The following is a 22,230-nucleotide window of genomic DNA, read 5'->3' as shown; positions in this document are numbered from 1 at the left end:
TAATCAACATCAGTCATCATGGTTACCCCCTATTTCAGGTTTTCCCCCTTCCTGTCACATGAGGCCTGCAGTTTACATAGTTGTACACGTCCAAAATTTTATCTTAACTCACCAGAAAAATCACAAAAAACTTTCCAAACTGAAACTCAGTTTAAAGTAATGGTTATTTTATTGCATATGTAGCTTTATTACAGCTGCTTCATCTACAACTTTGCTTGTTCTCACTCTTGGTACCTCTCCTTTGTACACATTTTCACTCTTTTTCTCACTCATGGTACCTCTCCTTTGTACATATTTTCACTCTCTTTCTCACTCTTGGTACCTCTCCTTTGTACAGATTTTCACTCTTTTTCCAAACTTTGAAGTACAGTTCAGCTTTCATCATATAATCAAGCTTTCCCCCCTTCAGACAAAGTAGTCATGGGGACGTTTGAATCCTTGGTGTTTGCAGGGAGAAAACTATATTCTCCATGTTTTTTCTGGTGGTTGTGTAGAAGGACCATGGCTATGAGGGTGAAGAGGATGATCCCTGCTATAAGCAGTCCCCAGATGACGGCCATGGGGGCGGCATTGGAACCTGGAAAACAAGTGACATAAAATAACATAAATTAATAAAGGATTTCTCTTGTTTCTGTGTATAGCAACATTAACATCACTCACAACTTCACTGCATCCATTTCTGCATGGAATCCTACCTTTCATCACCAGTGTGACAGATCTTGTCACGGTCCCAACTTCATTCGTGGCAACACAGATGTAAACACCAGCGTTGGTAGACGTGGCTCTAGTGATAGTGATGATCTTCTGGCGCCCCACAGTGGTCTCCTTCAAATTCGCTGCAGAGCTGAGGTTCCAGTGGATGAAAGGGGCAGGGTTGCCCTCAGCACTGCACTCTAAAGTCACATTTTCACCCAGGCTCATCTCCTTGGTGGAATTTCCCTCCTTGAATTGAGGGGCATCTGTAGTGAGATTTGAAAAGAATAAATGAGCAAAAGACTTGAGATTCACCCCCAACAGACAACATTCAAACACCATTTATGCAATTCTGAAAATTAAATCTTACACAAAACATCAAGATATACAGCGTGTTCGGCTGTCCCATGCTTGTTGGCCGCTTTGAGTGAGTAGTTTCCACTATCATGATTTGTCCAGCGCAGTGGGGAATTCACAAGTTTTCCATCTTTAAACCATGTGATGGTGGGTGCAGGATTTCCCTTTGGTTCACACTTGGTTTGGGATCCAACGTTCATTTCAATCTTATAGTGGTCCATGCACTCAAAAAAGGGTTTATCTATGAACATAGCATCAGTATGGTTTTCAGAGTAAATATAAACTTCTCATAAATCTCTTCAGTATCATGCATGTGGGAATCACAGACAATTATGTGTACTGATGATCTATATTGTAATGAAATATACAATCAGCCAGAGGATGCACTCACATTCAATGGTGATTTCAACAGAGGTGCTGACACTGCCAAGGATATTTCTAATTTCAGCTGTGTACTTTCCTGTGTCAAACCTGGTGAGTGGCTCAGATGAATTGATCAGTTTACCCTGATGGTACCACTGAACAGTAGGTGGAGGGTTTCCTCCAGCTGAACAGGGCAACATGTCCATACTGAGCTGGTCTTCCACAGCAGTGTAGCTGCTTGGACAAGCTTTGATGAACGGCTTATCTACAAGAGAACATCATTACAGATTTATCTGAAATGTGTATATGCAAAAGTGTTTAGCAGGTGAAAGATATATGGAAAACTTACAGTGCACAATAGCAGTGTAAGGTTCTGATATCTCAGTAGGGATGACGTCTGGTCCGTTGGGTCCAAGATGCAGCTCAGCCTCACATCTATATTGTGATCCATCGTAATCTCTCTCAGGGGTAATAATGTGGGTAGAGAACACATTCTGTGGGGTTTTGTTGGTGTCGAGAAACATCTCCCCAGACACAGTTTCATTGTCGCGGTACCACTTTACTTTGAGTTTCTGCACCGGAGCTACATTGCTGATGTCACATTTCAAATGGAAGTTTGTGCCCTCCACCATCGGACCAGACTGCACTGCAGAGACTGACACTGTGTCTGGAGTCTCTGTAGATAAAGCAAAGAAAATTAACTGAAAACAATCCAAGCATAATATGAATATCCCTCACACTTCAACCACAATACAATAAAAATATGCACAGATGCATTTACTAGCATTAACAAAGTGAAATCTGTTCTATTCCACGGTGTTGTACACAATAATATCTAGCACTTTCCGTGTGCTTGTGAACTGACACTGTGTATGCACAAACTGCAAAGAATTGTTAGAAAAATTGGACATCATCACTTTACTATGCCAAATATTTTGTGGGATGTGTATGACGATCTGTAGATGCGCACTCACTATAAAGAGTGACGGTTGAACTCTTATTACACTGTTCAGTACCAGTAGTAGTATTCAGAGTAATATAGCAGAGAGGTGCTGCAGTCCAGTCTTCCAGTTTTTCAACCATCCAAGTCACAACAGGAGGACGTTCAAAACCTGTGCCTCCAACTGGAGACTCCCAGCCCATTCCCACAGCATCTGTGGCTGATGTGCTACAGTTAACTGAAGCTGGATCTCCAAATCTCACCACTATTTCAGAAGGCGTCACCGTGAGGGGGCAGTCCTCTGCTATTCACAGGCAGACATATTCAATCAGCACTTTGGTTTGGTGTACAATAAGAAATGTATCATCAACAAGGTGGTCCACACTGATATTAGCTGTAAAGGGAACAAGGATGTTTACCTTCCGGTGTTGCTGGCTCAGCGGGGGGCAGGGTTGCATGAGCTGCTTCTCCTTGTTTCACAAGAATATGGATTTGCTTCGTTGTGTTTCCCAGATAATTGCTAGCTGTGCAGGTGCAGTTTGCACTGGCATTTATATGAGTAACCTTGAGAGTGTTTGAGCTCTCTGCCATAGTCATCCCATCATAGGTCCAACGAAAGACAGGCGGTGGGTTCCCCTCAGCTGGACAGTTCAGGGTAATATCTTCATCCTGAAGTACAAAGATGGACACAGTTTCTTCTTCTGGATTGAGCTCAGGAGGATCTAAAGTTACAAATATAGATTTTTTTTATTATTCAAATACATAGATGAATAAACCAAGTTTTGTTTTTTGGGATCTAAACTGAATACAACAGGTTGTGTACTTACATTGTGCCGAAAGATTGAATGTTTGAGAAATAACAGGAAGCTGTAGACCATGTGTCACAAAGTTCAGCTGAGCCTCACACCTCATCTGAACTTCTTCCCCTCTGTTGACGGTGATTAAGAGGGGAGAAGACACATTCACTGGTGTTTTGGTCTCGTCCTTAAAAAAGTTTGTGTCTAAGAGTTCATCGTTTTTGTACCACTTCACAGTGAGGTTCTGAACAGGAGCAACGTTGATGGTATCACAATCCAGGTCGTAGTGTGTCTCTTTTGGTGTTGGACGTACACGCTTTATCGAATGAATGACTTCTGGATTCTCTGTTGACAAAAATGACAAAAGTCAGGAACATGAACACATTTTCTATGATTATTCTTTCAAATGCACTGTATTCATTTGAAATTACACTTACTGTAAATAGTCATTTCAAGCTCTTTGCTGCACTCATGAGATTCCTTCAACATTATTTTGCACTCTGCTGTCACATCCCAGTCTGACAGCAACACTGATTGGCCAGTAACGTTTTCTTCCAGCTCGATGTCAAAGCTTTTATTTCTAACCATCCAGTACATCCCATTATGCTCAACAGTGCTGGTACAGTTTACAAAGACTTCAGTTCCATATTCTTCTATGATCTCAGGAGGATCCAGGCTGAGCTTTTCAGGGCATGCAGTGTCTGCATCTGTGGACAGACGAAGAGTTATTTAAAACAGACTCTGCTGCACTCTGGTGGCTCACTCGTGCTTGTGCTCACTTATGCTTGATTTATGGCCGCAGCACGCTGTCATGTTCAGACAGTTTCCAGTAATAAGGGAGCTAAACCGCCAAATCTGCTATCTTGTCTCACCAGACTTTACCATTGCTCCATTAAAACTATCACTAATACTCACATTCTCAGCAGAAAGTAAGAAGTTACATATACCTTTTTTTCTTTCTTTTTTTTTTTTTTGGGGGGGGGGGTTATTAGATTTTAACTTTTAAAAAAATTGTGTGATCCTCATGTTTATATGCAGTCCATCACCACACCTACTCAATGCGATTTTTATTGTCAAGTGATATTACAGCGGAAGTTTTTTTTGTTTTTTTTTAACACCTCAAGCATGATGCCACCTACCGCTCCCAAATTCATATTTCAAGTTTATTCTTTTGCCTGTTCCATTTTACTCTGTTAAAAAGCCAAATGTTATGTCCATGACAGTTTTCAGCATGTTGTCTTCCTTTACATTCCTCTAAAAGTCACACAAAAAGGAAAATGTTTTCTATCATTTTATTTTCTAGCATACGGCTCTGTGGGTTCCATGGCGGGCAACACAAGGAGCAAGTGAAACTAAAAGCAAGCAACAAAACTAACCACGTATTTATCTCTAGATGTGGAATAAAATAGCATACAACATTTAAAATCAATGCAGACCCATTGTAGAGCGTCATTATCACTCACCACACAGTGAAAGCATGAGCAGGCCAATGCCCAGCATCCTCAGAGGCAGCATGCTGAATCAGACCAAAGAGGAAGGAGGTGGATGGACGAGGTGAGGCGTGTTTCAGGATGGTCCAGAGGACGTCCAGCTCAAAGATCCGTATTAGATCAAACCTGGCTCAGTGTTGGCCCAGGATGCTGCTGGCCGTTGCACAAGCTTAGGTAGAAAAATACAGCGCTACTGGAAACACTCAACGCCCAGATGAACAGGAAAGTGATAAAGCGGAAATACGAAACCATGACCACATTCAGTTTTTTGTGCACCAACTGTGCATGATATGTTGTCCCCTCCCATACTTTGTGTTGTCACTCACTGTATGTTTTCAAAAGTGTTTCTAAAAGTCATAAAGGAACTAATTTCACATCTTTTTTATTGAAAAGTGCATTGCAAGTTGAAAAACATCAGGTTTTTGACAGGAAATTGCAACACAGAGAGCAGATTTGTTAACTCGGTACATCTTAGTCATTCTCCAGTTTCACTGACTGGATTCATGCAAAGACTATCTTTCAAACAGACATTGAAGGGCAGACATTGCTTGATTCTTTTTACATATATGTGAGATTTATCCACATTATATGTTTAGTTCCCACATGTTCATAATGGCATGTTATGTGGGTTTGATCATCATGGAAACTCTTTTGAGGGAGTAGGACCCTCCGTGGAACTCTGCCCAGTAGACCCCATCCTGGTAGCGGCTTCGATAGTGTCCACCTCGATACCACACACACGTTCAGATTGGAGTGGGCACACATGTGATACCACCAGCCTCCCTTCTGGTAATGAGCACAGTTACCTGATGACACAACAGAGGAACAGAATAATTTATTGACAGGAAAAGTCGCCATACAGCAGAGTGCTAACAACAGGGCCAGAGGAGGAGCAGACCTGTGTAGCCGTCCTTGTCTCGATCCAAAGTGGTGAAGGCCTTGTTGTTGTGCCATGAGAGGGAGTCCCCCGCATTGCCGTGGTATTGTCCTAACCGCAGTCGGTACCAGTCGCTCTCTGGTTCCAGGTGGAAGCTGTCATACTCGGCAAACACCTGTCGACCCTGCCAGTCCTCCAGAGCCACCCGTAACTTATACTGGGCCTGTTTGGTCAGCCAGTAGAGGTGTTCCAGGCTGAGCCAGTACTCTCCATCTAGGTTCCCAAAGCCTTGCTGTAACACAGTGGGACACTGGTTTCCTCATAATATACATAAATTACTCTGATTTTGCTTGACGTATAGCTTCACCATTAGCAGCATCTGGCTAACAGATGGATTGACGACCAATAAATGCATTCATGCCCCCTTCAGGATGAACTATAATCACTTTGGTGATAACTTTTCCTATTCACAGTGTCACAAACAGTCAGTGTTTTCACTTACCTTTTGAAATATTTGCTACTAATATTAATTATTGCTTTCCACTTCCACCCTTGAGGTCCCCGTACCAGTATCAGACCATATAAGTCATTTTTCAAAGGTTCTCATGCCTGGTATATGAACTGAAGAGGCTGTCAGAAACTACTACAACTATAGAGATGCCGGATTGTTGGGCTTTAATTCTACAGTATTATATCCGGTAGAGTTACAGTTGAGAAATTTTATAACAGCTGCAATAAATAGAGGCTTTTTACATGTCATTGTGTAAATCCCACAAAATTTGTATGGAACTTCTAACACTCAGCAGCAGCTGGAAATTGGCTATTATAACATCAATGTGTACCATCTCACTGTTGAAAGGTTATTTTATCTCTAATTTGCAGTTTGGGGAATGGTTGCTGAATGAATTTAGAGATGATTTTTAAGTTGAAATTTCAACAAAAAAGAAGTGTGGAGCTTAAGGAGTTAATGGTGGACATTAATAACTAATATTAGCAAATGAATGAACAATTATAACTTTGTATAAATATTCATAGGGGAAAAGGCCTACTGCCTTGTGATTCTTGGATTCTACCACAACCATCATGTTGATAGTTATGACAACTAATTATTGGCTTTCATCATCATCAGGTCAAAATTGCAGTTTTTCAAATACTTTGATTTACAATGAAATACCTGAAGGCACGTATGAGCTGACTTTGACATTAGTATCTAGAATTCAAATGTCTTCATGACAAGATGTACCCTCACAGATCATGGCCTTGTTTGTACCATTTTACAGTTGTTCCACCTTCCTTAGCTCCAGCAGTGTCACACGAGGCCTGCAGTTTACATAATTGCACACGTCCAAAATTTTATCTTAACTCACAAAAAAATCACAAAAAAACTTTCCAGAGTGAAATTCAGCACAAAAATAATGGTTATTTTATTGCATATGTAGCTTTATTACAGCTGTTGCATCCATAGCTTTGCTTGATGTAACGCTTGGTACCTCTCCTTTGTACACATTTTCACTTTTTCTCATTCTTGGTACCTCTCCTTTGTACACATTTTCACTCTCTTTCTCACTCTTGGTACCTCTCCTTTGTACACATTTTCACTCTTTTTCCAAACTTTGAAGTACAGTTCAGCTTTCATCATAGAATCAAGCTGTCCCCCCTTCAGACAAAGTAGTCATGGGGACATTTGAACCATCCTTGGTGTTTGCAGGGACAAAACTATATTGTCCATGGTTTTTCAGGTGATTGTGTAGAAGGACCATGGCTATGAGGATGAAGAGGATGATCCCTGCTATAAGCAGTCTCCAGATGACGGCCATGCTGTGCCATGCACTGGAACCTGGAAAACAAGTGACATAAAATAACATAAATTAATAAAGGATTTCTCTTGTTTCTGTGTATAGCAACATTAACATCACTCACAACTTCACTGCATCCATTTCTGCATGGAATCCTACCTTTCATCACCAGTGTGACAGATCTTGTCACGGTCCCAACTTCATTCGTGGCAACACAGATGTAAACACCAGCGTTGGTAGACGTGGCTCTAGTGATAGTGATGATCTTCTGGCGCCCCACAGTGGTCTCCTTCAAATTCGCTGCAGAGCTGAGGTTCCAGTGGATGAAAGGGGCAGGGTTGCCCTCAGCGATGCACTCTAAAATCACATTTTCACCCAGGTTCATCTCCTTAACAGAATTTCCCTCCCTGAATTGAGGGGCATCTGTAGTGAGATTTGAAAAGAATAAATAAGCAAAAGACTTGAGATTCACCCCCAACAGACAACATTCAAACACCATTTATCTGAAATGTGTACATGCCAAAGTGTTTAGCAGGTTAAAAAATAATAAATAGATATATGGAAAACTTACAGTGCACAATAGCAGTGTAAGGTTCTGATGTTTCAGTAGGGATGAAGTCTGGTCCGTTGGGTCCAAGATGCAGCTCAGCCTCACATCTATATTGTGATCCATCGTAATCTCTCTCAGGGGTAATAATGTGGGTAGAGAACACATTCTGTGGGGTTTTGTTGGTGTCGAGAAACATCTCCCCAGACACAGTTTCATTGTCGCGGTACCACTTTACTTTGAGTTTCTGCACCGGAGCTACATTGCTGATGTCACATTTCAAATAGAAGTTTGTGCCCTCCACCATCGGACCAGGATGCACTGCAGAGACTGACACTGTGTCTGGAGTCTCTGTAGATAAAGCAAAGAAAATTAACTGAAAAACAATCCAAGCATAATATGAATATCCCTCACACTTCAACCACAATACAATAAAAATATGCACAGATGCATTTACTAGTATTAACAAAGTGAAATCTGTTCTATTCCACGGTGTTGTACACAATAATATCTAGCACTTTCAGTGTGCTTGTGAACTGACACTGTGTATGCACAAACTGCAAAGAATTGTTAGAAAAATTGGACATCATCACTTTACTATGCCAAATATTTTGTGGGATGTGTATGACGATCTGTACATGCACACTCACTATAAAGAGTGACGGTTGGACCCTTATCACACTGTTCAGCACCAGTAGTAGTATCCAGAGTAATATAGCAGAGAGGTGCTGCAGTCCAGTCTTCCAGTTTTCAACCATCCAAGTCACAACAGGAGGACGTTCAAAACCTGTGCCTCCAACTGGAGACTCCCAGCCCATTCCCACAGCATTTGTGGCTGATGTGCTGCAGTTAACTGAAGCTGGATCTCCAAATCTCACCACTATTTCAGAAGGCGTCACCATGAGGGGGCAGTCCTCTGCTATTCACAGGCAGACATATTCAATCAGCACTTTGGTTTGGTGTACAATAAGAAATGTATCATCGACAAGGTGGTCCACACTGATATTAGCTGTAAAGGGAACAAGGATGTTTACCTTCCGGTGTTGCTGGCTCAGCGGGGGGCAGGGTTGCAGGAGCTGCTTCTCCTTGTATCACAAGAATATGGATTTGCTTCGTTGTGTTTCCCAGATAATTGCTAGCTGTGCAGGTGTAGGTTGCACTGGCATTTATATGAGTAACCTTGAGAGTGTTTGAGCTCTCTGCCATAGTCATCCCATCATAGGTCCAACGAAAGACAGGCGGTGGGTTCCCCTCAGCTGGACAGTTCAGGGTAATATCATCATCCTGAAGTACAAAGATGGACACAGTTTCTTCTTCTGGATTGAGCTCAGGAGGATCTAAAGTTACAAATATAGATTTTTTTTATTATTCAAATACATAGATGAATAAACCAAGTTTTGTTTTTTGGGATCTAAACTGAATACAACAGGTTGTGTACTTACATTGTGCCGAAAGATTGAATGTTTGAGAAATAACAGGAAGCTGGAGACCATGTGTCACAAAGTTCAGCTGAGCCTCACACCTCATCTGAACTTCTTCCCCTCTGTTGACGGTGATTAAGAGGGGAGAAGACACATTCACTGGTGTTTTGGTCTCGTCCTTAAAAAAGTTTGTGTCTAAGAGTTCATCGTTTTTGTACCACTTCACAGTGAGGTTCTGAACAGGAGCAACGTTGATGGTATCACAATCCAGGTCGTAGTGTGTCTCTTTTGGTGTTGCACTCACAAGGTTTATCGAATGAATGACTTCTGGATTCTCTGTTGACAAAAATGACAAAAGTCAGGAACATGAACACATTTTCTATGATTATTCTTTCAAATGCACTGTATTCATTTGAAATTACACTTACTGTAAATAGTCATTTCAAGCTCTTTGCTGCACTCATGAGATTCCTTCAACATTATTTTGCACTCTGCTGTCACATCCCAGTCTGACAGGAACACTGATTGGCCAGTAACGTTTTCTTCCAGCTCGATGTCAAAGCTTTTATTTCTAACTATCCAGTACATCCCATTATGCTCAACAGTGCTGGTACAGTTTACAAAGACTTCAGTTCCATATTCTTCTATGATCTCAGGAGGATCCAGGCTGAGCTTTTCAGGGCATGCAGTGTCTGCATCTGTGGACAGACGAAGAGTTATTTAAAACAGACTCTGCTGCACTCTGGTGGCTCACTCGTGCTTGTGCTCACTTATGCTTGATTTATGGCCGCAGCACGCTGTCATGTTCAGACAGTTTCCAGTAATAAGGGAGCTAAACCGCCAAATCTGCTATCTTGTCTCACCAGACTTTACCATTGCTCCATTAAAACTATCACTAATACTCACATTCTCAGCAGAAAGTAAGAAGTTACATATACCTTTTTTCTTTCTTTTTTTTTTTTTTGGGGGGGGGGGGTTATTAGATTTTAACTTTTAAAAAAAATTGTGTGATCCTCATGTTTATATGCAGTCCATCACCACACCTACTCAATGCGATTTTTATTGTCAAGTGATATTACAGCGGAAGTTTTTTTTGTTTTTTTTTAACACCTCAAGCATGATGCCACCTACCGCTCCCAAATTCATATTTCAAGTTTATTCTTTTGCCTGTTCCATTTTACTCTGTTAAAAAGCCAAATGTTATGTCCATGACAGTTTTCAGCATGTTGTCTTCCTTTACATTCCTCTAAAAGTCACACAAAAAGGAAAATGTTTTCTATCATTTTATTTTCTAGCATCCGGCTCTGTGGGTTCCATGGCGGGCAACACAAGGAGCAAGTGAAACTAAAAGCAAGCAACAAAACTAACCACGTATTTATCTCTAGATGTGGAATAAAATAGCATACAACATTTAAAATCAATGCAGACCCATTGTAGAGCGTCATTATCACTCACCACACAGTGAAAGCATGAGCAGGCCAATGCCCAGCATCCTCAGAGGCAGCATGCTGAATCAGACCAAAGAGGAAGGAGGTGGATGGACGAGGTGAGGTGTGTTTCAGGATGGTCCAGAGGACGTCCACCTCAAAGATCCGTATTAGATCAAACCTGGCTCAGTGTTGGCCCAGGATGCTGCTGGCCGTTGCACAAGCTTAGGTAGAAAAATACAGCGCTACTGGAAACACTCAACGTCCAGATGAACAGGAAAGTGATAAAGCGGAAATATGAAACCATGACCACATTCAGTTTTTTGTGCACCAACTGTGCATGATATGTTGTCCCCTCCCATACTTTGTGTTGTTACTCACTGTATGTTTTCAAAAGTGTTTCTAAAAGTCATAAAGAAACTAATTTCACATCTTTTTTTATTGAAAAGTGCATTGCAAGTTGAAAAACATCAGGTTTTTGACAGGAAATTGCAACACAGAGAGCAGATATGTTAACTCGGTGCATCTTAGTCATTCTCCAGTTTCACTGACTGGATTCATGCAAAGACTATCTTTCAAACAGACATTGAAGGGCAGACATTGCTTGATTCTTTTTACATATATGTGAGATTTATCCACATTGTATGTTTAGTTCCCACATGTTCATAATGGCATGTTATGTGGGTTTGATCATCATGGAAACTCTTTTGAGGGAGTAGGACCCTCCGTGAAACTCTGCCCAGTAGACCCCATCCTGGTAGCGGCTTCGATAGTGTCCACCTCGATACCACACACCGTTCAGATTGGAGTGGGCACACATGTGATACCACCAGCCTCCCTTCTGGTAATGAGCACAGTTACCTGATGACACAACAGAGGAACAGAATAATTTATTGACAGGAAAAGTCGCCATACAGCAGAGTGCTAACAACAGGGCCAGAGGAGGAGCAGACCTGTGTAGCCGTCCTTGTCTCGATCCAAAGTGGTGAAGGCCTTGTTGTTGTGCCATGAGAGGGAGTCCCCCGCATTGCTGTGGTATTGTCCTAACCGCAGTCGGTACCAGTCGCTCTCTGGTTCCAGGTGGAAGCTGTCATACTCGGCAAACACCTGTCGACCCTGCCAGTCCTCCAGAGCCACCCGTAACTTATACTGGGCCTGTTTGGTCAGCCAGTAGAGGTGTTCCAGGCCGAGCCAGTACTCTCCATCTAGGTTCCCAAAGCCTTGCTGTAACACAGTGGGACACTGGTTTCCTCATAATATACATAAATTACTCTGATTTTGCTTGACGTATAGCTTCACCATTAGCAGCATCTGGCTAACAGATGGATTGACGACCAATAAATGCATTCATGCCCCCTTCAGGATGAACTATAATCATTTTGGTGATAACTTTTCCTATTCACAGTGTCACAAACAGTCAGTGTTTTCACTTACCTTTTGAAATATTTGCTACTAATATTAATTATTGCTTTCCACTTCCACCCTTGAGGTCCCCGTACCAGTATCAGACCATATAAGTCATTTTTCAAAGGTTCTCATGCCTGGTATATGAACTGAAGAGGCTGTCAGAAACTACTACAACTATAGAGATGCCGGATTGTTGGGCTTTAATTCTACAGTATTATATCCGGTAGAGTTACAGTTGAGAAATTTTATAACAGCTGCAATAAATAGAGGCTTTTTACATGTCATTGTGTAAATCCCACAAAATTTGTATGGAACTTCTAACACTCAGCAGCAGCTGGAAATTGGCTATAATAACATCAATGTGTACCATCTCACTGTTGAAAGGTTATTTTATCTCTAATTTGCAGTTTGGGGAATGGTTGCTGAATGAATTTAGAGATGATTTTTAAGTTGAAATTTCAACAAAAAAGAAGTGTGGAGCTTAAGGAGTTAATGGTGGACATTAATAACTAATATTAGCAAATGAATGAACAATTATAACTTTGTATAAATATTCATAGGGGAAAAGGCCTACTGCCTTGTGATTCTTGGATTCTACCACAACCATCATGTTGATAGTTATGACAACTAATTATTGGCTTTCATCATCATCAGGTCAAAATTGCAGTTTTTCAAATACTTTGATTTACAATGAAATACCTGAAGGCACGTATGAGCTGACTTTGACATTAGTATCTAGAATTCAAATGTCTTCATGACAAGATGTACCCTCACAGATCATGGCCTTGTTTGTACCATTTTACAGTTGTTCCACCTTCCTTAGCTCCAGCAGTGTCACACGAGGCCTGCAGTTTACATAATTGTACACGTCCAAAATTTTATCTTAACTCACAAAAAAATCACAAAAAAACTTTTGTCAAGTGGGGCCTAGTTATTTGAGATCCCAGGAGCAACCACCACCTAAATAAAAGCTTTAAGCAAACCAATGAAAAGTTAAAATGAGAAACTATATAAGTTAACCACATGATTATGCTTATGCTTGATGCAAGAATGATTTTAATAGGCTGATATATATTCTGGAAATGATGATTGCTATAGAAGAGAATGATTTAAAATAAGTTATTTGATCATGCTAAGAAAAATGATTTAAAGAAGTGATTCAGTGTAACTAAGTGAGTTTTGAATGGAAGTAATCTGTGCTGTTCTGAGCTGTATGCAGACAGGATGGGAAAAGCAGAAGTCTCCTCAGAAATGAGGAACTTGGAGTTTCCACAGGATGACAGGATGGGCTCAGGCCTACATTGTCATGACAACTGAAGTGTGTGTAACAAGTGGATGTGTTAACAGAAAAGATGGAAAGAATGATGTATGCGTGGTAGGAAGAAGGTTGTGTCTTAAACCTATGAATTAATTACCTGGGCGTACCTACTAGTTAGAATTGTGTGTAGAAATGTGTATGTGCTAAGCTGAAGTCGAACTAGGGTATAAAACCCAGAGACACAGACACTGAATTGGGAGTTCTCCCCCGGAGGGGAGAGAGGCTGCTCGCCGGAGCTGCCGGAGAGCATCGCCAAAGTTCTGAAGAGTCGACACCGGACCCTTTTGCCCAAGAGACGTGAAGACAACGCAGGACTTAGGCTCCAGAGTTCGCTGAGAACATCGTTGGAGGCAAAGTCTTTTTCTGACTTTGTTCAACAAGCGAGGACCACACTCTGCTGAAAGGAGAGTCCTGAGAGGTCTGCAGTTTTCCAAAGAGATGAAGAGAAGACAGCACCCATGGCATCCAGAGAGGCACAGGAGGCAGCAGCAGAGGGCTGCTCCACTCCAGGGGCTGGAGGACCCAGTGACCCACCACAGCCTGATGAGACGGGGGCTTTCCACCACCACCATCCGACTGAGAAGACAGCTGAGACGCCCGCACTTGTGTTCCAGCTGCTACTAAAGATAACTGCCAGACCAACGATTGGCTATCGGGACCTCTCCACTCCCCCTGCCTATGAAGAACACCCTCTGCCCACAAAGAAGACTTCGTACCGAGTCTGCTGGTCCACGGAGGAGTTCAACTAGACGCAGGTCAAGACCGGGCGTGGCAGCTAAGGCCTGGCTGTCCGCTCTCTCTCCTAAATTTACTAATTAGAGAAGATTCTCAGGTACGCTCAGCTTAGTTTAGTTTAGTTTGAAATAATCAGAAATAATTAAATTGTTTAATCATGAATTAATGCTGTGCCCCTGCTAATAATTGCTTAATAAAACGCTATATTGCATTTAAAGAGAAGTCTAATGAAATGATTATGATTCACTTATTCTGCATAGTGGTAAAAAGTTAAGTTGATTGTGTGCATTAAATCTAATGGTTCTTAAAGGTTACTTTAATCCAACTAGTTATTTAAACATTACCCCTGAGGTTAGTTATCCAAACCTCTAAAACGAACCTAGGAATATCAACAAGTGCCACAGTTTTAAGAGGAAAGCTGTCGTTAACAAACGTGGTCAATAAATCAATTCTACTACTTAGGTGGGCTGCTTAGTAAGAGAGTATTTATTGGAGTAAGAGGGGTAAGACGTTTGGAAGAAGACAGTTAGGACCGAGGCGAGTATTCCTCGACACCAGCTTAATTATTCTGCTGAAACCTGTTAGGTGGAATACTAATAGGCAGATAGAATCTAACCCTTTAAACGGAGAGCTGGTCCTGATTTAACCTGAGGCAGGGGTTAAAGAAGGCTATACTGACCGACACTTTCCAGAGTGAAATTCAGCACAAAAATAATGGTTATTTTATTGCATATGTAGCTTTATTACAGCTGTTGCATCCATAGCTTTGCTTGATGTAACGCTTGGTACCTCTCCTTTGTACACATTTTCACTCTTTTTCTCATTCTTGGTACCTCTCCTTTGTACACATTTTCACTCTCTTTCTCACTCTTGGTACCTCTCCTTTGTACAGATTTTCACTCTTTTTCCAAACTTTGAAGTACAGTTCAGCTTTCATCATAGAATCAAGCTGTCCCCCTTCAGACAAAGTAGTCATGGGGACATTTGAACCAAAGCCTTGCTGTAACACAGTGGGACACTGGTTTCCTCATAATATACATAAATTACTCTGATTTTGCTTGACGTATAGCTTCACCATTAGCAGCATCTGGCTAACAGATGGATTGACGACCAATAAATGCATTCATGCCCCCTTCAGGATGAACTATAATCACTTTGGTGATAACTTTTCCTATTCACAGTGTCACAAACAGTCAGTGTTTTCACTTACCTTTTGAAATATTTGCTACTAATATTAATTATTGCTTTCCACTTCCACCCTTGAGGTCCCCGTACCAGTATCAGACCATATAAGTCATTTTTCAAAGGTTCTCATGCCTGGTATATGAACTGAAGAGGCTGTCAGAAACTACTACAACTATAGAGATGCCGGATTGTTGGACTTTAATTCTACAGTATTATATCCGGTAGAGTTACAGTTGAGAAATTTTATAACAGCTGCAATAAATAGAGGCTTTTTACATGTCATTGTGTAAATCCCACAAAATTTGTATGGAACTTCTAACACTCAGCAGCAGCTGGAAATTGGCTATTATAACATCAATGTGTACCATCTCACTGTTGAAAGGTTATTTTATCTCTAATTTGCAGTTTGGGGAATGGTTGCTGAATGAATTTAGAGATGATTTTTAAGTTGAAATTTCAACAAAAAAGAAGTGTGGAGCTTAAGGAGTTAATGGTGGACATTAATAACTAATATTAGCAAATGAATGAACAGTTATAACTTTGTATAAATATTCATAGGGGAAAAGGCCTACTGCCTTGTGATTCTTGGATTCTACCACAACCATCATGTTGATAGTTATGACAACTAATTATTGGCTTTCATCATCATCAGGTCAAAATTGCAGTTTTTCAAATACTTTGATTTACAATGAAATACCTGAAGGCACGTATGAGCTGACTTTGACATTAGTATCTAGAATTCAAATGTCTTCATGACAAGATGTACCCTCACAGATCATGGCCTTGTTTGTACCATTTTACAGTTGTTCCACCTTCCTTAGCTCCAGCAGTGTCACACGAGGCCTGCAGTTTACATAATTGCACACGTCCAAAATTTTATCTTAACTCACAAAAAAATCACAAAAAAACTTTCCAGAGTGAAATTCAGCACAAAAATAATGGTTATTTTATTGCATATGTAGCTTTATTACAGCTGTTGCATCCATAGCTTTGCTTGATGTAACGCTTGGTACCTCTCCTTTGTACACATTTTCACTCTTTTTCTCATTCTTGGTACCTCTCCTTTGTACACATTTTCACTCTCTTTCTCACTCTTGGTACCTCTCCTTTGTACACATTTTCACTCTTTTTCCAAACTTTGAAGTACAGTTCAGCTTTCATCATAGAATCAAGCTGTCCCCCCTTCAGACAAAGTAGTCATGGGGACATTTGAACCATCCTTGGTGTTTGCAGGGACAAAACCATATTGTCCATGGTTTTTCAGGTGATTGTGTAGAAGGACCATGGCTATGAGGATGAAGAGGATGATCCCTGCTATAAGCAGTCTCCAGATGACTGCCATGCTGTGCCATGCACTGGAACCTGGAAAACAAGTGACATAAAATAACATAAATTAATAAAGGATTTCTCTTGTTTCTGTGTATAGCAACATTAACATCACTCACAACTTCACTGCATCCATTTCTGCATGGAATCCTACCTTTCATCACCAGTGTGACAGATCTTGTCACGGTCCCAACTTCATTCGTGGCAACACAGATGTAAACACCAGCGTTGGTAGACGTGGCTCTAGTGATAGTGATGATCTTCTGGCGCCCCACAGTGGTCTCCTTCAAATTCGCTGCAGAGCTGAGGTTCCAGTGGATGAAAGGGGCAGGGTTGCCCTCAGCACTGCACTCTAAAGTCACATTTTCACCCAGGTTCATCTCCTTAACAGAATTTCCCTCCCTGAATTGAGGGGCATCTGTAGTGAGATTTGAAAAGAATAAATAAGCAAAAGACTTGAGATTCACCCCCAACAGACAACATTCAAACACCATTTATCTGAAATGTGTACATGCCAAAGTGTTTAGCAGGTTAAAAAATAATAAATAGATATATGGAAAACTTACAGTGCACAATAGCAGTGTAAGGTTCTGATGTTTCAGTAGGGATGAAGTCTGGTCCGTTGGGTCCAAGATGCAGCTCAGCCTCACATCTATATAGTGATCCATCGTAATCTCTCTCAGGGGTAATAATGTGGGTAGAGAACACATTCTGTGGGGTTTTGTTGGTGTCGAGAAACATCTCCCCAGACACAGTTTCATTGTCGCGGTACCACTTTACTTTGAGTTTCTGCACCGGAGCTACATTGCTGATGTCACATTTCAAATAGAAGTTTGTGCCCTCCACCATCGGACCAGGATGCACTGCAGAGACTGACACTGTGTCTGGAGTCTCTGTAGATAAAGCAAAGAAAATTAACTGAAAAACAATCCAAGCATAATATGAATATCCCTCACACTTCAACCACAATACAATAAAAATATGCACAGATGCATTTACTAGTATTAACAAAGTGAAATCTGTTCTATTCCACGGTGTTGTACACAATAATATCTAGCACTTTCCATGTGCTTGTGAACTGACACTGTGTATGCACAAACTGCAAAGAATTGTTAGAAAAATTGGACATCATCACTTTACTATGCCAAATATTTTGTGGGATGTGTATGACGATCTGTACATGCACACTCACTATAAAGAGTGACGGTTGGACTCTTATCACACTGTTCAGCACCAGTAGTAGTATCCAGAGTAATATAGCAGAGAGGTGCTGCAGTCCAGTCTTCCAGTTTTTCAACCATCCAAGTCACAACAGGAGGATGTTCAAAACCTGTGCCTCCAACTGGAGACTCCCAGCCCATTCCCACAGCATTTGTGGCTGATGTGCTGCAGTTAACTGAAGCTGGATCTCCAAATCTCACCACTATTTCAGAAGGCGTCACCATGAGGGGGCAGTCCTCTGCTATTCACAGGCAGACATATTCAATCAGCACTTTGGTTTGGTGTACAATAAGAAATGTATCATCGACAAGGTGGTCCACACTGATATTAGCTGTAAAGGGAACAAGGATGTTTACCTTCCGGTGTTGCTGGCTCAGCGGGGGGCAGGGTTGCAGGAGCTGCTTCTCCTTGTTTCACATGAATATGGATTTGCTTCGTTGTGTTTCCCAGATAATTACTAGCTGTGCAGGTGTAGGTTGCACTGGCATTTATATGAGTAACCTTGAGAGTGTTTGAGCTCTCTGCCATAGTCATCCCATCATAGGTCCAACGAAAGACAGGCGGTGGGTTCCCCTCAGCTGGACAGTTCAGGGTAATATCATCATCCTGAAGTACAAAGATGGACTCAGTTTCTTCTTCTGGATTGAGCTCAGGAGGATCTAAAGTTACAAATATAGATTTTTTTTATTATTCAAATACATAGATGAATAAACCAAGTTTTGTTTTTTGGGATCTAAACTGAATACAACAGGTTGTGTACTTACATTGTGCCGAAAGATTGAATGTTTGAGAAATAACAGGAAGCTGGAGACCATGTGTCACAAAGTTCAGCTGAGCCTCACACCTCATCTGAACTTCTTCCCCTCTGTTGACGGTGATTAAGAGGGGAGAAGACACATTCACTGGTGTTTTGGTCTTGTCCTTAAAAAAGTTTGTGTCTAAGAGTTCATCGTTTTTGTACCACTTCACAGTGAGGTTCTGAACAGGAGCAACGTTGATGGTATCACAATCCAGGTCGTATTGTGTCTCTTTTGGTGTTGGACGTACACGCTTTATCGAATGAATGACTTCTGGATTCTCTGTTGACAAAAATGACAAAAGTCAGGAGCATGAACACATTTTCTATGATTATTCTTTCAAATGCACTGTATTCATTTGAAATTACACTTACTGTAAATAGTCATTTCAAGCTCTTTGCTGCACTCATGAGATTCATTCAACATTATTTTGCACTCTGCTGTCACATCCCAGTCTGACAGCAACACTGATTGGCTAATAAAGTTTTCTTCCAACTCGATGTGAAAGCTTTTATTTCTAACTATCCAGTACATCCCATCATGCTCAACAGTGCTGGTACAGTTTACAAAGACTTCAGTTCCGTATTCTTCTATGATCTCAGGAGGATCCAGGCTGAGCTTTTCAGGGCATGCAGTGTCTGCATCTGTGGACAGATGAAGAGTTATTTAAAACAGGCTCTGCTGCACTCTGGTGGCTCACTCATGCTTGTGCTCACTTATGCTTGATTTATGGCCGCAGCACACTGTCATGTTCAGACAGTTTCCAGTAATAAGGGAGCTAAACCGCCAAATCTGCTATCTTGTCTCACCAGACTTTACCATTGCTCCATTAAAATAATCACTAATACTCACATTCTCAGCAGAAAGTAAGAAGTTACATATACCTTTTTTTCTTTTTTCTTTTTTCTTTTTTTTTTTTGGGGGGGGGGGTATTAGATTTTAACTTTTAAAAAAAAATTGTTTATGTCATGTTTATATGCAGTCCATCACCACACCTACTCAAATCAAATCAAAATCAAATCAATTTTATTTATAAAGCACCTTTAAAACAACCACAGTTGACCAAGGTGCTGTACATAGGCATAAACAACAAGATAAAAATAAAAATAATAAAAACAAAGATAAAACATTAACTAGGATAAAAACAATAAGAAGTAAAAGTAGACTGCACAATAAAAACAAAAACAATAAATAGACTAAACAAACTGGACTGCCCCTCCCAAATATATATACATGCACATGAAACAACAGACCTACGTGGTGTGAAATGCCAATGAGAAAAGGTGGGTTTTAAGAAGGGTTTTAAAATTGGACAACGAGGAGGCCTGTCTAATGTGCAGTGGCAGCTCATTCCAAAGCTTTGGAGCTGCCACAGAAAACGCTCGATCTCCTCTGAGCTTCAGCCTTGTTTTGGGGATCGTCAGGAGCAGCTGATCAGCTGACCTGAGGAGACGGCTCGGAGTATATGGATGAAGAAGCTCAGACAGGTATTGGGGGGCGAGACCATGTAATGATTTAAAAGCAAATAAAAGCATTTTAAAATGAATTCTAAAAAGGACAGGCAGCCAGTGTAGTGAAGCTAAAATTGGTGAAATGTGCTCAAACTTTCTCGCACCAGTTAAAAGACGTGCAGCGGCATTCTGGACTAACTGTAAACGAGCAATGGAGGACCCACTAACCCCCATATAAAGAGCATTGCAGCAATCCAGCCGAGTGGTCACAAAGGCATGGATTACTGTTTCAAATTGCTTTCTCTGCAGAATGGGTTTGATTTTAGCCAGCTGCCTTAACTGAAAGAAGCTATTTTTTACCACAGCTTTAATCTGGTTGTTGAACTTCAGGTCTGTGTCCACTTTTACCCCTAAATTACTAACAGTAGGTTTGGTGTACTCTGCCAAGGAACCCAGATCCATTGGAGGAGTCACAGAAATATCACCAAAGACCATCACTTCAGTCTTTTTTTCATTAAAACTCAGAAAATTTAGGGACATCCAGGCCTTGAGGTCATCCAAGCAATTTAACAAAGGTTTAAGGGAAGATGACTTGGCCTTTTTGAGAGGGACATAAATCTGGCAGTCATCAGCATAACAGTGGAATGGAATACCATGCTTCCTAAGGATTGAACCAAGGGGGAAAAGGTATAGAGAAAATAAAAGAGGGCCCAGCACCGAACCCTGAGGAACCCCACATGAGAGAGGAGCAGTGGAGGACACAGAGTCACCAAGGCTGACACAGAAAGTCCGATGAGAGAGGTAGGACCTGAACCATTTCAGTGCCGTGCCACTGATGCCTACCCACTGCTCCAGACGAGCAACCAGGATGTCATGGTCCACTGTATCAAATGCTGCAGTTAAATCTAAAAGCACAAGGATCACACAATGACCAGAGTCAGTAGCTAAAAAGATGTCATTAAAAACTCTTAAAAGGGCCGATTCTGTGCTATGCAGTCTTTTAAAACCAGATTGAAAAATCTCCAAAACATTTTGTTCATTTAAAAAGTCCGTGAGCTGGGAGTACACAATTTTCTCCATGATTCTGGAGAGGAAAGACAATTTAGAAATGGGCCTAAAATTTGCCATAATAGCAGGATCCAGTCCAGGTTTTTTAATCAAGGGTTGCACAACCGCATGTTTAAAATTTTCAGGGACCACTCCAGAGGACAGACTGCTGTTAATGATGCTGGGCAGATGTGGCCCAACTGTAGGGAAAACCTCCTTAAAAAGTCGAGGAGGAACAGAATCATTAGGTGAACCTGACGGCTTTAAATGATCCATAGTTTCCTGCACAAAAGACAGGGTCACAGGTTCAAAGGAGTCAAACACACTCAATGCGATTTTTACTGTAAAGTGATATCACAGCAGAAGTTTTTTTTTTTTTAACACCTCAAGCATGATGCCACCTACCGCTCCCAAATTCATATTTCAAGTTTATTCTTTTGCCTGTTCCATTTTACTCTGTTAAAAAGCCAAATGTTATGTCCATGACAGTTTTCAGCATGTTGTCTTCCTTTACATTCCTCTAAAAGTCACACAAAAAGGAAAATGTTTTCTATCATTTTATTTTCTAGCATCCGGCTCTTTGGGTTCCATGGCGGGCAACACAAGGACCAAGGGAAACTAAAAGCAAGCAACAAAACTAACCACGTATTTATCTCTAGATGTGGAATAAAATAGCATCCGACATTTAAAATCAATGCAGACCCATTGTAGAGCGTCATTATCACTCACCACACAGTGAAAGCATGAGCAGGCCAATGCCCAGCATCCTCAGAGGCAGCATGCTGAATCAGACCAAAGAGGAAGGAGGTGGATGGACGAGGTGAGGCGTGTTTCAGGATGGTCCAGAGGACGTCCAGCTCAAAGATCCGTATTAGATCAAACCTGGCTCAGTGTTGGCCCAGGATGCTGCTGGCCGTTGCACAAGCTTAGGTAGAAAAATACAGCGCTACTGGAAACACTCAACGCCCAGATGAACAGGAAAGTGATAAAGCGGAAATACGAAACCATGACCACATTCAGTTTTTTGTGAAATAA

At 41.2% G+C, this 22,230-nt stretch overlaps 1 protein-coding gene across 18 annotated transcripts; it reads right to left on the bottom strand.

Annotated features, from left to right (window-relative positions):
- Positions 1 to 146: 146 nt before the first annotated feature.
- LOC110965553 (hemicentin-1) lies at positions 147 to 22,208 on the bottom strand. Of its 18 annotated transcripts, none has more exons than XR_007938810.1 (10): positions 21,925 to 22,208; positions 19,072 to 19,341; positions 18,665 to 18,979; positions 18,257 to 18,559; positions 17,872 to 18,141; positions 17,246 to 17,572; positions 16,834 to 17,097; positions 16,367 to 16,715; positions 14,958 to 15,045; positions 147 to 322 (listed from the first exon to the last, which is right to left on the bottom strand). XR_007938810.1 is itself a non-coding variant. In XM_051941445.1 (10 exons), the coding sequence occupies exons 1-10, from the start codon at positions 21,974 to 21,976 to the stop codon at positions 390 to 392; spliced, it is 2,454 nt and encodes an 817-aa protein (XP_051797405.1). In that variant the 5' UTR covers positions 21,977 to 22,208; the 3' UTR covers positions 147 to 389. The 18 variants fall into 18 exon arrangements, 16 of the variants coding, with proteins under 16 accessions (XP_051797405.1, XP_051797407.1, XP_051797404.1 ...); XM_051941445.1 differs by lacking the exons at positions 14,958 to 15,045; positions 16,367 to 16,715; positions 16,834 to 17,097 and adding exons at positions 696 to 959; positions 1,064 to 1,291; positions 1,442 to 1,678 and having other exon boundaries at positions 147 to 577; XM_051941447.1 differs by lacking the exons at positions 14,958 to 15,045; positions 16,367 to 16,715; positions 16,834 to 17,097; positions 17,246 to 17,572 and adding exons at positions 696 to 959; positions 1,064 to 1,291; positions 1,442 to 1,678; positions 7,885 to 8,211 and having other exon boundaries at positions 147 to 577.
- Between the last annotated feature and the right edge of the window lie 22 nt (positions 22,209 to 22,230).

Source organism: Acanthochromis polyacanthus, chromosome 21, assembly GCF_021347895.1.
Source record: "Acanthochromis polyacanthus isolate Apoly-LR-REF ecotype Palm Island chromosome 21, KAUST_Apoly_ChrSc, whole genome shotgun sequence".
Taxonomy (NCBI): domain Eukaryota; kingdom Metazoa; phylum Chordata; class Actinopteri; family Pomacentridae; genus Acanthochromis; species Acanthochromis polyacanthus.
This window is presented reverse-complemented; position numbering and strand designations above follow the sequence as displayed.

Excerpts from the sequence above, each read along its gene's own strand:
- LOC110965553 (XM_051941445.1), bottom strand. The coding sequence starts at position 21,976 with ATGCTGCCTCTGAGGATGCTGGGCATTGGCCTGCTCATGCTTTCACTG. Across the intron at positions 18,560-18,664 it reads ATTCAATCTTTCGGCACAAT|ATCCTCCTGAGCTCAATCCA; the intron begins GTAAGTACACAA and ends TTGTAACTTTAG. Across the intron at positions 18,142-18,256 it reads TGAGCCAGCAACACCGGAAG|CAGAGGACTGCCCCCTCATG; the intron begins GTAAACATCCTT and ends GCCTGTGAATAG.